The sequence below is a fragment of the Stegastes partitus genome, unplaced genomic scaffold (genome assembly GCF_000690725.1).
Source record: "Stegastes partitus isolate 25-593 unplaced genomic scaffold, Stegastes_partitus-1.0.2 Scaffold3, whole genome shotgun sequence".
Taxonomy (NCBI): Eukaryota; Metazoa; Chordata; class Actinopteri; family Pomacentridae; genus Stegastes; species Stegastes partitus.
The window spans coordinates 222,191-236,871 of NW_007577734.1; the positions used below are offsets into that span (position 1 = coordinate 222,191).

Below are 14,681 nucleotides of genomic sequence, written 5' to 3' on the forward strand. Positions count from 1 at the left end.
TAAGGTCAAATGTATTTTTATTTCTTTAAATATAAAAATCCCCTTAGCCAGAGTGTATAGTTCACAATTTTTAACAGGGTGTTTTGACAATAATGGTAAATGTGTCTCCCTTTCCCAAACGAACACAGACTCTCCATGATGAGTGGAAGGAGGAAAAATATATTGTTAATTTGGTTGTCCACAAGGGAAGTCTGATGAATCAATGATTGGTGATGATCACCAATTTATGTGCACACAATAAAACACAACTACTGCTTTGAAAAAAAAAAAAAAAATCTTGTTATGGAATGAACAAAAGAAATTACACTAAAAGAAATATACAGCACTAAGAGACTGATGAGAATATTCCCCTTTGGCATAAACTGTTTCTAACAGAACAGACAACTGATGTGAACCTGAAAACCAACCATCCAATAAACAGCATATTGCTTTGAGAGAAGAACTGCAATCTGTTGATTCCTAGATTCAAAACGGGGCACAGCTACACATTTGATGTGATTACATTTATACACATTTCTGTCAGCTACTGATACTCATAACTCATGTTTAAAAAAAAAAAAAGAACATGTCAAACATTGTGTGTTTCCAACACTTTCAGACCTTGAAGTGAAAAGTTGCAGGTGCCAGCATCACAAAATGGATGACTTTTACATTTTTGATGCTTTGCACGCCACGTGACACAGGGAGTAATGTGTTGCTGGTTGTTGAAAAACAAAATATTCAGAAAAGTTGATTTCCCTGGCTTTCCTTGCACTATTATCAATGCAGGCCAAAAGGCTTAGGGGTGATGAAGTAGGAGTTCTAGCTTGGACCTAAATCAGAATTTATCCTCTTGTCCAGGATCCAAGCTTACAGTAAAACACTACTGTCAAGACAACCTACCAGCAAAACCCACTATCCATTTTGGGGTCCTAACACAAGTTTTACAGGCCTTATGTACTTGAGACATTAATGCCAAATGTAAATTTGTACTGTAATGTCCTCTGAACTGTATGGCCCTTCAAATTAAATGTCTTTACAACAGTGAGGTATGACCCACCATAGTCCCTCCACTGATGACAGCAGAAAAGCTGCATTTAGTATTTGGCGCAGCACGATTTTTCTTTAAAATGACAATTTCAAGGTAAGCTTTCTAAATACAAACACCAAGTGCTAAAATAATCAGCTAAAAGGATAAGTCATCAAGGTTATTGTGAATGTGTCCAAATAATCAAGAGTGACAACGTTACCAGTACAGTTTTAACTGTAGTCTTGATACAGTTGTCTTATTTCAAGGACATACCAAAGGCAGTCGTGCCACATCAGAAGATTCTCAGTTTGTTCACTCTCTCACTGAATGACAGATACTTCAGTGGCTCCTACAAAATGCATTTTAAGTAGGTTCAACTTACACCATCCAGTCCTCAAATTCCTGGTTTGTGTAGATGTGGGTGATTCACTTTTGTATTGTTCATATTTGGTTCAGTTCTCAAGTTCCAAAAACTTGTTTACCGTGTATACTGTACTGTGTCTGGTCAGATCCTCTGCTGAGCAGTTCTCTCACCTATCTAAGCACCAAAGGGTTGGTAATGTTCATTGAAGAAGAAAAAAAAAAAAAACCCCAAAAAACAAAATAAACAAGACAAGCATTGATCCCTCTATCCAGCCGTACATCAGTCCGTCAGCGCACTTTTTGTCCTCTTGCCCTGCTTCCCCCCACTGGAGGTGATGGCAGTGCCGTTGCAGGCTCCTGCTGATACCAGAGTCTGGTCCTGCTGCCCCTCATCAATGTCTGGCAGCTCCTCTTGGATCTGTCGCAGTCGGGCCATGGCACGGTCGATGGTCGCTGTGCTCACCAAGTTGAAGTCATGCATGCTAACTAGGTGCAAGAGGAAGTTGCGGCAGAGGTTGCGGCGAATGATGTGAGCGCCACGGTTCTCCACGAAAAGCATGATGGCCTGATTCATCTGGTTGTCTGCTATGAAGCTGCAGGGAAAACAGAGCACAGAACTGCTCAGATTTAGGTGTTTCCTTTGGTAGAAGTGATAAGAAGGGCTGTGGTGACTTCTTGTCTTAACACTGTTTAATATTTAAATATACAGCAATAAAGTTTAAGAAGTTTTCTTCAGAGTTTAGGAAAGCTATGTATAAAAACAGCTGAAAAACAACAAACACTTTACACAAACACTATATTGCCTAAATATAAACTTAAGGACTACTATGAAGGTCTACTACTTCTCAGTGCTGATATATTCAACATACCCGTGCTTCATGACATGCAGGTTCCACAGCTTCATCACCTCCTTCTCTCCCTCATTAACATCCGTGAACTCATCCAGTTGCTGCAAGGAAACAAACAGATAAAAAAATCACATTATGATACATGACTGCCAAATCAGCAGACAATTGGAGTACATTGACAGTGTGATGTATGTCAGGTTTTGCAGAAAATGCTCTCATACTTGTAAACTACCTAATGAAGTTTGGTCTTGAGAGCAGGAACAATTTTGCTGGTGCTCCATCAGAGATGGGGACTTGAGTTTGCGACTCGGACTCGAGTCACACTTAAGTCACACACAGAGAGACTTCAGACTTGACTTGGACTCGTGCTCAAAAGACTTCAGACTCGACTTGGACTCATGATTTGGGACTCGTGAACAATCACCATGTTTTCTTTTTTCCTTCCCTTTTTTTTTTTTTTTGGCGTATTAACATTGGGGAAACTCAAATGTCTGACGAGCTTAAAACCCCTTACCATTCCTACGTCCCGCCGGCGGGACGTGACCACTTTCCAAAAACATTACAGCCATATGTGCACGCGCCACAATCAAGTTTCCCGACAATATACACATCAAATGAAAGCTCAGACTCTCCTCTTTCCATTGATATAAACCGTTTTGACATGCAGCAACCACAGCGTTGACACAAAGAGCTTTTTGTACAGAAAAGCAAAATGTTAAAATCCGACTTTTCTCACTTTTGAAGGCTCTCTGCAGCTCAAACATCGCTCATTCCTCACCAGGTTGGTCTCATTCTGTCCAGACACATCCAGTGAACATAATCCAGTAAAATAATTTGGTCCGCAACACGTATTAGACCCTCAAAGGCACAAATTCTGCAGTAATGTCTTCCCAGCTTGAGATCAGCTCCGGCTGTTTTATTCATCTATTTTAGGTCGCACTGAAGGTGCTACAGGCGGCTAGAAGGAAGCCTTAGCTGTTGATTGACACCTAGTCTGGCCAATACGAGGGCTTTGAGGGGTGACTGACACCCTGAAGAGCCAATGGAGTGTCTCAGACAGTCAACCAGGTATGCACAAGTTCCACCCTTGTAGATTCAACCAGTTGGGTTGCAGACACTCTCTGGCGCTGTAAACTTGTAGCCAATGAGCAGACAAACACACAGATGTGTCGGAAGGCAGGATTCTTTCTGTGCGGGCGCCCGTATAGCTCACCTGGTTGAGCGGGCGACCCATGAACAGGGGCTACAGTCCCCGACGCAGCGGTTGTGAGTTTGAATCCCGCTCACGACCCTTTGCTGCAGGTCTCTCCCTCACTCTTCTCCCCCCTTTCCTGTCTCTCTCCACTGCGCTAAATAAAGGCAAAAAGCCCAAAAAATATATATATAAAAAAAAGAATTCTTTCTGTGCAACGGCTGTGGAAGCTCTGCGTAGCGGCTCATGACTAGTGGTGCGTAAAGTGTGCGTAATGCGTCCGTCCATTTTGGGATAGTTTTGGAGCACAAAAACACGACAAAACGTACAGAAAAGAAAAAATACACAACAGGGGAAGTTGTGGAGGCTGCACAAGTCGAGACAGCAGCTGTCCTGGTGCTGTCTTCAAACAGAGACTGTTATACCGAGCGGCTCATAGAGAACAAACGAGTGTCGTAGTGCTAAGAATATGTGTACAGTTTGAATTATACAGTAAATATACAGTTTGCAGTGTTTGTTAGTGTGAATTGTAAATATATATTTAAACTTGCCCATAACACTTGTTTTAATGTAGTCTTAGTATAGCTTTTTATGAAAAATATACATTTTATTTAGTTTTTGTCCAGATATGGATTCCTCTGGGTATAAACTTTCAATAGAGCCCTCACTGATGTCTGTAGGTTCAAGCATTCAAACGATATTGCACTTTTTCCTTACATTTTCAGTGGTGTCCAATTTGGATAGATGTGGATAAAACAAAAGTCCCCCAATAAAATGCATGGACATACCAGTATAAAAATTGGTGTCAAATTATCAGTTTTAAAGACATTGTTTTCAAATTTGAAATATGAGTGCAATACAAGTTTTTCTATTGGCATACAGTGTGTTTTAGTTCCCATCTCCTGATGCTGCTTTATGACTTTTATTTTCAAGAAAAAAAAACTTAGGCGAGGATCAAAATTGTTTTTTTTTTCTGTGATGATTGAAATGGAATAACTTTTTACTGGTAGCACCTAGAATGATTCTGATTGCTGTGGCTAAAACTGGAGAGCGCTATCTTTACAACAAAGGTCAACCTTTATATACACTCCATAAGGGTCAATAACAGCATTCATTTTGATTTGGAGATGGCGTTTTACAGACGGTTGCATTGAAATGACGGACTGCCTAGGTTTCTGGAAGAGGCATGCCAAAGTCTTCCTGAGGCTCTGTCTTGTGGCTATGAGGGCGCTCGCTGTTCCTGCCACCAGTGCAGCAATGGAGAGGCTATTCAGTCACGGAGGCCTAATAATGCGCCCTCACCGAGCCAGGCTTAGTGCAGGGACATTGTCCAGCTTGATCTTTTTGAAATGTCACCATTCTGTTGCCTGATACTTTTCTAGGTCTTACAGTAGGCCTCTGGAAGACACCTACAAGCTTGTTCATGTTTAGCCGGTGTATTAAGAGGGAAATAAGATAAACCATTCTGATCGTATCGTAGGTTCATTAGTGTTAAATATTTTGTTCTCGCCAAAACAACACTGTTGATTGTTTCCACAAAACAAACACTGTTTCATTAGTAAACCAGTCCAGACAGCCAATAAGTCCAATGATACTCCTTTTTGAGTTTTACTTTTATGCAAGGCATCATTTTTGTCCTGCAAAGAAAGGTGCATGTTGGAACAAAACTGGCCATGTTTTGATATCACCAGTTTATAGACTTACAGTATTTTTTCAGATAATGTGGCAGCAATAGTTCTGCTTTTTTTATGAACAATTTTTTTTTAATTGCAAATGGCACAGAAGTAACATATACAAGTGTTGAAAGTACTTTTGAGTGTTTTGTTCACAAGTTGTTTGCATTTAGCTAAAGTGTGATGCTTTGCACTAATTAGAAGGATGCTAATTAGCCTCCAATGCCTTTGACTGGGTGAGGTGTAACATTTTCTATATTTTTGTTCTTATTGTGGTCCGACTGAGCCTGCACAATAGGAGGCAAGATATATCCTAACTGTATGTTCACACTGGAGATGAAGGAGGGATAATAATACAGTAGATGCTTTGAATTTCTTAGATATAGCTGTGCAGTATTCTTAGTAGACCGAATAGCAGCAGATGATAGAAAGCTCATTAAAAAAAGAAGAGACATGAGAGATTTGTTTTTTAGAGACTTGAGACTTGACTTGGACTCGTGACCAAAGACTTGAGACTTGACCAAGTCTCACCCCACAAAGACTTGAGACTTGACTTGGACTTGTAACCAAAGACTTGAGACTTGACTTGGACTTGCAAAAAAAGACTTGTTAACATCTCTGTGCTCCATTCATTTTCAGCACTTTCTGTCAACCCTGACAGTGCAAGTAGCAGAAACAGACGTTTTCTACGGCACAGTATGTTAGCAAGGTCTGGAAATCAATACTGAAGTGATGAAGCTGTTCTGTATGGGTGTAAGAGTAGGATGAAGAACTGTTCAGTGTTGGCAATAGTCTCTGCTCTGTGCACCTTTAAGTTATTTATGGGGAACAAGTCTGACCCAAATGATTTCACTCTTTGTTACCATAGTAATTCAGCATTCAAACCTTAATGCTGAAGCTTCTTTTGGTGTTTACCCTCCTCTCAAAATTTTACCCTCAGAAACACAATCATTTTCATTCTATTTAAAATATTCCAAGCGCATGATTGTGCTAATTCTGTAGCTCCAGTCGAGGCTCTACAATTCATTGATTTCAGTAATGGGCTGTTTCTGCTTGCATCAGTGGAGTAAATTCAGAATTGTTTTGGGAGATAATAACATCCGTTGTTGCCCATCTGAATCCATGATAATCATCTTCGGAAGAAACTGAGAAGTCGGAATAAATCATAATGCTGCTATGTACTTTGAGCCGAACACAATACTGTACTGGGCATTTCTACATAAGATGAAGTGTACTCTATATTGTGAGTTTAATTGGATTGTTTAACCAGTTTAATTTCTCCAATGTCTTCTTCAGACTAACTGGATGCATAGTAGAAGACTTTCTAGACCTTTGAGGGCATCTTTTAAGTGACATTAATTAATTCAACAGTGAATCCAGACACAAAGCGACTCAGTGAGCAATGGCTTCTCACCGTGGCAGTCTTCTCTCTGAGCCACTCCGGATCTCTCTCATCTTCACTGTCAACATCCATCTCCTGAGGTCGCAGGGGCATGCAGCTATCACTGTGGAAGTAGAGGCGGTTGTGTCCGCTGACGTAAGTCCTCTGTTGCTCCAGCTCTCCATCCTCAGACTCCAGAAACTCTGACAGACTTGGTTTGGTCCTTTTGGGTCTAGTGAAAGCAGAAAGGAAATCAAATTGTGCATGTACATTGTGAAGGATGGAGTTTCATATTCTTATTGGTCACATTTAACAGACCCTTTATTTCTGGTCCCACACACAAACTCTAAACAATAAAATAACACCATCAGGTTAAATGTACTGAATAATAACATGTTGGTATGCCCTTTTCAAACATCACAACTTGGATTTTCAAATGTTTGATTACACCAATGTAAGAAATCTGCAGGCAAAGATCTGATGCATTCATGGTCACCTTCAACAGCCTCAAACCGTTATTCTAATTCTGTTTTAAGGGTGCTTGTTTCTCATGAACAGTTCATTGAAGTTAATTCAGCTGATTACCCATTCACCACTAGACCAGAGTCAATGCAAAGCTGAATAAAATGTTCACTTTTAATGACACTGACCAAGAACCCGGTTTCTGAACTGAGGTCACAAACCTGCAAACCAGTATGTGAGTGACAGCAGTCCTCTTGACTGGGCCGTTGCGGCTGAAAGCAAAGCCTGGCTGGCTGTGGATGTCCTGAGGGTTACCAACGTATGAGCCATCATAGCACTCATTGATGGACACGTCTATCCTTGCTCCTTTGGGGTGAGGCTGCAGATAACAAAAGATCATTAGAGAAAATCTGCAGGAAAATATATTCAGCCAAACACAGTGTGGTACTAGCTCTGCTCAGTGGAAACCTGCCACTAACTGTCAAGTTTAGAAGCTTAAATATCTCAAAAGGTAAGCGATAGCAAACATGGGATAAAAGTGACAGTTCAGACACAGAAAATGATGCTAGGAGCACAGTCTAGTTTTCCTAAACCCCTGGTAAAACACAGCCCTTTGTGGTTTGACAGGTGATTTGCACTGCATCTTCTCAAAAGCTGAAACATTTAACATTTATTTATTCAGCACTCCCCAACAGGCCTGAAACCTACCAGCCGTTTTTCTTTCTTTGAAATATCAGCTCAAACTTGTTTCTCCAAAACAACACAGCTATGGGAAGGACCTTGCAGTGGACTTTTGCTTGTTAGCTCATTTGATGAAGGAATAATTCAGAAGTCTAATTCAGAAGTTTATTTTTTTACTTTATAACTCAGAGGAATAAAACAAACTGTGGCACTTGGTTGCTGAGTGTGTAACAAACCTTGACTGAACCTACAAGATGTGTCACAGTTCTGACTGCCAACAGTGTTGCTGAGCAGTGCAATCTACAACAACTAGCTGAACAATAACCTGTTTTTACAACACATGTCCCTTCTACCCCACACAGCATCTTTGCCTCATGAATCTCCCTCCACACAATCATTCAAGTTTCCCCACAACTCAGTTTGAAAAACTCTGGTTCATTAGTTCAAGCTGTATCTAAAACTGGTAAGTTTTTCCAAGTCTCATCTACTCCCGCTTTCTCCCTCAGGCAATTACCAAAGTGCCATTAACTTGTTAGGTATGTTGTTTGGAATCTACATTCTCACAACAATTCTCACATTTCTCTTGCATACCACAAGCAAAATGCTAGTGGGTTCACACTCTGTATCAGAAACACCAGTAAACAGTGAACTGCAGGTTGTCTGTATAATTTGTGAATGTATATTGAGCATAGGCGAGGGCATTTTTGTCCCCCGGAGATTTTATTTTTGTTTGTTTTTGGCATTGTACACCCTTATTTGACAGTTGTAAAATCTTAAACCCGTGCTGCTCAGAGCGTACATGCCCTAGCCGCTGGGCTTTTGGGTCACTCACATGAATTTTTTTTTTTTTTTTAACATTTGCAATCACTTCCAACTTAAGCATCATACCATGATATCCACAGAAAACTGCAGAAGAAGCAAATCAGCTACGACATAACCATGTCTGTCCCTGTAACTGTCTCAAATATAACCTCCAGCCTCACAAACTGCTTGTTAAATCCTGATTTTGTTTTGTTGCTGGAACCCTTTTGGAGCCGTACTTGACATCTTTCAATCCAGTCCAGTGAAAGATTAAGCCTGACAGATGAATTCAAATTCACATTGTTTTCTTGTTTCTTCTCATTTGAATTGCTCTGTAAGTATTTATTGCAACGAGATGCAGTACTGATCAAAGTGATCCAACATTTGGGGGTTTGTCAACACTTTAGTAAATAAAATAAAGACATTAATAAGTCCCTGCATTAAGCACATATATTTCTCAACCATTATGATTCTGATATTGCCAGATTCCAGACAAATTACCCCACAGTTATGAAAAACAATATATCCCTACTGCCAACATTTTATGATGTGACACATGTAAAAATGTAACAAATTTCACAGTATGACTTTTCCCCCTTTGATACAAAGGCTAATATAAAAAAATGCAAGTATTATCACATCACATGATTGAGAATCTGGATAGTCAAGTTTAAGTTTCAAGGTTAAGGTAATCACCCTGAAAATAACAAGGTGCTGAAAGAGTTAATTTTTTTTCTAAACATAGCTACACAGTGGATTACTTTTACCATACATCCACCTGGTTGTCTGTTTGTTACAGAGTTGTGATTCAGGATATGGCTTTACATGTACACAGCTCACGTAAAACAGAGATCCTAATTTTGGTTATATTACATTTGTAGACTGTAAAAATTGCATGAAATCCAATGGCGTCTTCTGAGGACTTCTAACTGGTCCAACCACACATACAAATAAACACACTGAGACTCAGTCCCTTACCACATAGTTGAAGATGAAGCGGGAGTGAGAAAGTTTGAGGTGTTTGAGCAGGCTGTACAGTTTGCTGCAGTTCAGAGTACACCAGGGACAGTGAAGATCATCTCTCGCCTCCGTCTGCTGCCGTGTGTTATTATTGTACAGAAACTGAGTGAGAACAGACCACAGAATTATTGCACGATAAACCAGAGAAGGTCAACCTATAGCAGGTGTAAATGGGTGATTCTAACAGTGTTGCATAACTTCAGTTACTGTCACCTTTTCGTGCCAAAGCTCTAAGAACAGAGTGCCCAACAGTTCATGGTTTAAGCTATGACGACAAACTTTATACTATATCAGAGTCCTGATTAACAATTACAAATCAATTTTTCAAAAAGGTTTCAAAATGTGACAGTAACTTTCAAAAATGGTCTAAGAAGACCACAGCAACATTTTGCTTCTCAGCAACCCTCACCAAAAGGTTCTTGTAAATCAGTGTCCCAGGCCCAGTTGTATTTCTTACTGTTGTGTGGTGTACCTGATAAAATATACGTAGCTTCTGTCGCGGCTCACATGGGACCTGCTCTTTCCTCGTCTGAATGTCTGTGCTGACTGACTCTTTCACTGCTGACAGGAACAGATGGACAAGTTAATGCTTGGAGAATCACCATACAAATTATGTGGCTTTTATACATTCAACGTGTATTTGAGGCAAAGTAGAAATTGCATCATTTCCATACCATCAAAATACGAAAATTTAGCACACATTACTGTTGACAAAGCCCCTTTCAGGCATGTGATATTCAAAACATTGTTGTTGTTTCATCTACCTATTAATACAACATCTAAATGCATTAAAACAAACTGTGGGTTTGTTAATCCAAAAAGGCTCTGTCTCAACATGACAGCAGTTTTACAGAAAGAGCAGCACTAGTAACTAATATCTGGCATTTATTCCAGGACAGTGCAGTTTCTTTTCCACTACAACAGCAGCAGCACAGCGTTAATGAGAACTGTAAGTTTAAATGCAACAGTAAGAAAGAAGGAGAGTGCCGAGAGTACCGTCATGGGCTGCGTGAACGATAGATTGTAATTGTTGTGTTGTTGAATGTTTCTCTTTGGCTTAATTATCTATATCATGAGAGCTGGAGGGATGGCTCGACCCAGCTTCTCAAAACAAGTTCTGTAGACCCCCAGTTGATTTAACATTTTCAGTGCAGATTTTCTGCTTCATACAGCCCAAATGAAAAATGACAACATGTCAGGTAAAGACTCAATAATGGAGGTAATTTCCTCCTTTGATGTATGTAAAACAGTATGTTGGATGGTCAGACATGGTAAATAAAAGAGAAGACGTTACTCGTAAGAATGCTGCTGTGACTGCCATTGTGGCAGAAAAAATGACTCATAGTCTTGTTCAAATCTAACAGGAATATGTACAGTTTCCTGCATATGTATGGATTGAATTGCATATCTGAAAGGGACTCAACAGTTATGACTCACACAGTGCTTTCTGCCAGATTGAGTTACAAATAGACCATCCCACACTGTTATCACAGTGAGTGAAAAATCCAAAACCATGACCCATTCAGCTTTTCTCCGACAATCTGCTCATATAATATATCCTTGTTTGGTGTTCGCTCCAAACACTTTCACAGTACTTTGAATAACTCAGAAGGTGTGTCCCCTTCTCAGCCTTCCTCATCTGTGGATGTTTTATACCTCCTGTGCTTAAATGTAACATAAAATTAAATACAATCCAAAGTATAATTGAGGGTTTGCAAAATTAATGGTTTCATACAAGAACATTGACTGAAATCTTCAACACCACAAAACATTATTCAGATCTGTCCTATAACAAAGTTTGAGCTACCCTGTTTTGTTTTTGGACTTACTCATGAGGGCAGTTCGGTGGTTGCTGGTTCTAGTCTCCATAGGACTGGAGCTGTCTGAGTTGCGCGTAGCAAGAGGTTTGGCTACAGGGGCAGTGGACTTTCCACTGGTGTCACCTGTCCAACGCAGCGTGAACTGCAATGTGGGTCCCTGAGAAAATGTCTCAAATGGTGGCAGTCTCTGTGGGGGCAGCAATACATAGTGAAAAAAAACTGTGAAGTTAAGAGCACAATTTAAAGTGTTCAAAAGTCTAATGGGACAAATAAAGTAACACACGCCTCACAGACTTGGACAGCCAGCCTACCTTCCCATCAAGAATGGTCTCCCACGTGGCTCGCTTCTTGCTCACAGGGCAGTCCTCCATCCCCTGCATTGACACCTCGTACTCCCCATCCAGCAGCTGCAGCCTCCTACAAGGGAGAAATCAGAGCCCACGTTTAAGAAGTAACGCCAGCAAGGACAGAAAAAAGGAAATCTTTTATGTATTAAACCACAAAACCTTACCTGTTCTTATCAAAGACAGTCATCTGTGCAACATAGGTCTCTGTGGTCTCTCCCTCCTCCCTATGGGATGAACTTCTCTTTTTTCTACTGGGAGTATCCGTTACATCTTTGCAGGAAAAAATAAAAATAAAAAAATAGAGTGAAACATTTCACATCCCAACCAGGGACCATTTCAGGTACATTTTACACTGCTTTTTTTAATGATGCATCTAGACTGTTGCATCCCATAAGCTAATCTAATAACAAACTGCAAAATTAAGTCTTCCACCGTGATACAAACTCCATTTAGTCAGAATTAGAGCATGAAACACTTAAAATGAGGACTACCTACCAATGTTCTCGTTGGCCTCGCCATTGACCAGACCATTTGTATCCCTTCTCCCTGTGCGTGACACCCTGAACAGAAGCGAATAGGACTTCACCATGTGGCTGTTGCTGGGCTCAAACTCGTTGCTGGAGACCAATAAGGAAGGGTACGAGCCAGGCTTGGTTTGGTTACTGTCAGGATTCAAAGGCACCTGCTTTTTACCTGTAGGCACTTGCTTTATCGGGCAACTGACATCCTGAAAGAAGAATTAAACATAACCAAAAGTTAATGACAGCAGATGCAATTACCGTCTGCTAAAGTGGGTGACTGGCTCAATGATATTTTACTTTACCTTGCGTTTTTTATGGCAGACTTTGACAAGTAGCACCTCTAAAGACACGGAATTTTGTTCATTTTCTGAATTCTGAGATGGCTTTTCTGTATGGCAACAAGAAGAATTTACATCAATCATTCTGTTATTTTTAAGCATAAAATGTTCCCTCATTATCATTCACATGTATAAGAGTGTTTGCAAGTTGGTTTTTAGGCAGAAAGCTTGCTTCAGCATAATTGTTTAGCATGTTATTAGCTGTTAACTGTAGCTGGGTGGTGTCGTGGTAACACAACACAGTCTAAGCATGACTGTAAGTAAAATAAATCAATTACTACAATTTTCCTTTTCCATTTACAATGAATATACGAAACATGAACACTTGATGAAGACAAAGCTGTGCTTACCATCCTTATGGAAGAACCCAGTGAAGGTTAACTGTAAATGTGAAGACAAGCTGAAGAGCCACAAAAAAGATGTACAGGTGAAACTGGGTGACATCAACTTGAATAGTTGAGTAAACAAGATTTTAATAATGAACTAATGTATTCATAGATGCACACTTAAGAGACACGAATTGTTTCAATATGAATTATTTTTAACCCTTCAAACTATCAAACAACAAAAAGTTACACATCAACTCTCGATACCTTGGAGAATCCTGCTCTCCCTTCATCTTCTCCACTGTCTGCAACATATCATCCACTTTGAATGTTTTCCTGGAAGGAATTATTCAAAGTCAGGGGTTCAAAACTAACTGGTACATGCATCTTTGTGTGAAACAAAAGGAATCCTTTGTATATAGCACAAATGAAAACACATCATTACATGCCATACCTCTTGGCATTTGATCGACCATTTCTGTGAGACATGAAGGTGAGCGTCCTGTGCAAAAATATGGGCTAAAAAGGGGCGGAACAAAAACAAAGCAGTCAATTTTAAGTGAGCAGTTTAAGGCAGTTAAATGAATCAGAAATATGTAGAGTAGTTCACTTACTGCAATCAAGTTCCTTGTGCGAAGAAATCTGTAAATCTGAGTTGGTTCTAGAAGTCAAAGAAGCCTTATTTTAGATATGATCACACAACATTATGTCAATAACTTTCCCAACTTACTCCAAGAACACACTAAAATCCAGAGCTCAACAACAGTAGCCCGACCATGAGTCTCGTCATTCAGTTTCTGTGTGTCAACATCTGAGAAATGCCTCCATATTATTGATACACATGTCCAAAAAGAGGGGTGTTGGCTGATTAGGGCAAAACATCCAATCAAATTAAAAAATAAGCATAACATATACGTGCTATTTTTATGATTCCGGTCTGATCATGTCTGCCTGAATACAGAAAACATAGTAAACTTTTAGTTAAAACAAACTATATGTAGGAGTCCCTTTGGAATTCCAATTAAACTAAAGGCCTGCCAATCAAAACAAGATATTGAAAAACAAAATGAGAAACGGTAAACTTGAGCGGGACAAATGTTGACTGAAAGCACTGAAAAGCTCCTCGTGTTACCATAACAGAAAAGTTGGATTACAAAGTGAGGAGTGGTGAAATCTCACTTTCAAAGGCCTGTAGGAACAGCTCATGGTCGGCCTGAATCTGCTCCATCTTCGGCTTCTTTACAGAGTTCATCATTGCTGATGAGGCAGGGTACACAGCGCCGTTAGCTTTGCAACTCGCCCCACTCATAATATGACCTGAGTTCTGCGAATGAGACAACAGCACGGGTTAAAAAACAAATTATTTCAGAACAAGTACTGAGTATACAACAAGTTAGCTTAGCCAGCATGCAAATACTTGCGTTAGCAGTCGAGCTAGCTAGCTCACCTAAAAGCACAATGCTAACATGCTAGCTAGCCTGGCATTTCAGCGCAGGATTCGTTCGCTTGTTCAAGCTACTGATGACGAAAATCCCAAAGTCGGCATGTCGTAAATATTGAGGGTAGTAAAGGCAACCCACCCTGGCTGATGGCATTAATTTGATAGCCTCGCTGGCTCTAGCACAAGCCTGGCAGACTCAACAGCAGAAACCCATGAAGAGGAGGCGACGAGACGCTGGCTAGTTAGCTAGCAATGCTAGCATGGTTTACTTGAAAATAAACCTCCGCACACCCGGAGTTCTCCCGCATTCGCCTGTCACATATATCGTTTGATATCGGAGGTGATTTAGATATTTAGGGTCAAATTATTGACAATCTATCTCTAATTTATTGTCGATGTGGTTTCCTTCAATTTGTACTGAACAACAGAGCACTGGTCAGTTGTCAGCCAATAGGAGA

General features: G+C 40.1%; 1 protein-coding gene across 3 annotated transcripts; it reads right to left on the reverse strand.

The window, feature by feature from the left end:
* suz12b (SUZ12 polycomb repressive complex 2 subunit b) lies at nucleotides 1-14,681 on the reverse strand. 3 transcript variants are annotated; one of them, XM_008276496.1, is made up of 17 exons: nucleotides 14,363-14,681; nucleotides 13,962-14,106; nucleotides 13,397-13,443; nucleotides 13,237-13,301; nucleotides 13,050-13,118; nucleotides 12,807-12,856; nucleotides 12,421-12,506; nucleotides 12,093-12,324; nucleotides 11,762-11,867; nucleotides 11,562-11,667; nucleotides 11,260-11,437; nucleotides 9,903-9,988; nucleotides 9,389-9,532; nucleotides 7,150-7,307; nucleotides 6,500-6,698; nucleotides 2,242-2,321; nucleotides 1-1,965 (listed from the first exon to the last, which is right to left on the reverse strand). In XM_008276496.1, the coding sequence occupies exons 1-17, from the start codon at nucleotides 14,375-14,377 to the stop codon at nucleotides 1,653-1,655; spliced, it is 2,079 nt and encodes a 692-aa protein (XP_008274718.1). In that variant the 5' UTR covers nucleotides 14,378-14,681; the 3' UTR covers nucleotides 1-1,652. The 3 variants fall into 3 exon arrangements, with proteins under 3 accessions (XP_008274718.1, XP_008274709.1, XP_008274726.1); XM_008276487.1 differs by having other exon boundaries at nucleotides 9,903-9,991; XM_008276504.1 differs by lacking the exon at nucleotides 14,363-14,681 and adding an exon at nucleotides 14,230-14,329 and having other exon boundaries at nucleotides 9,903-9,991.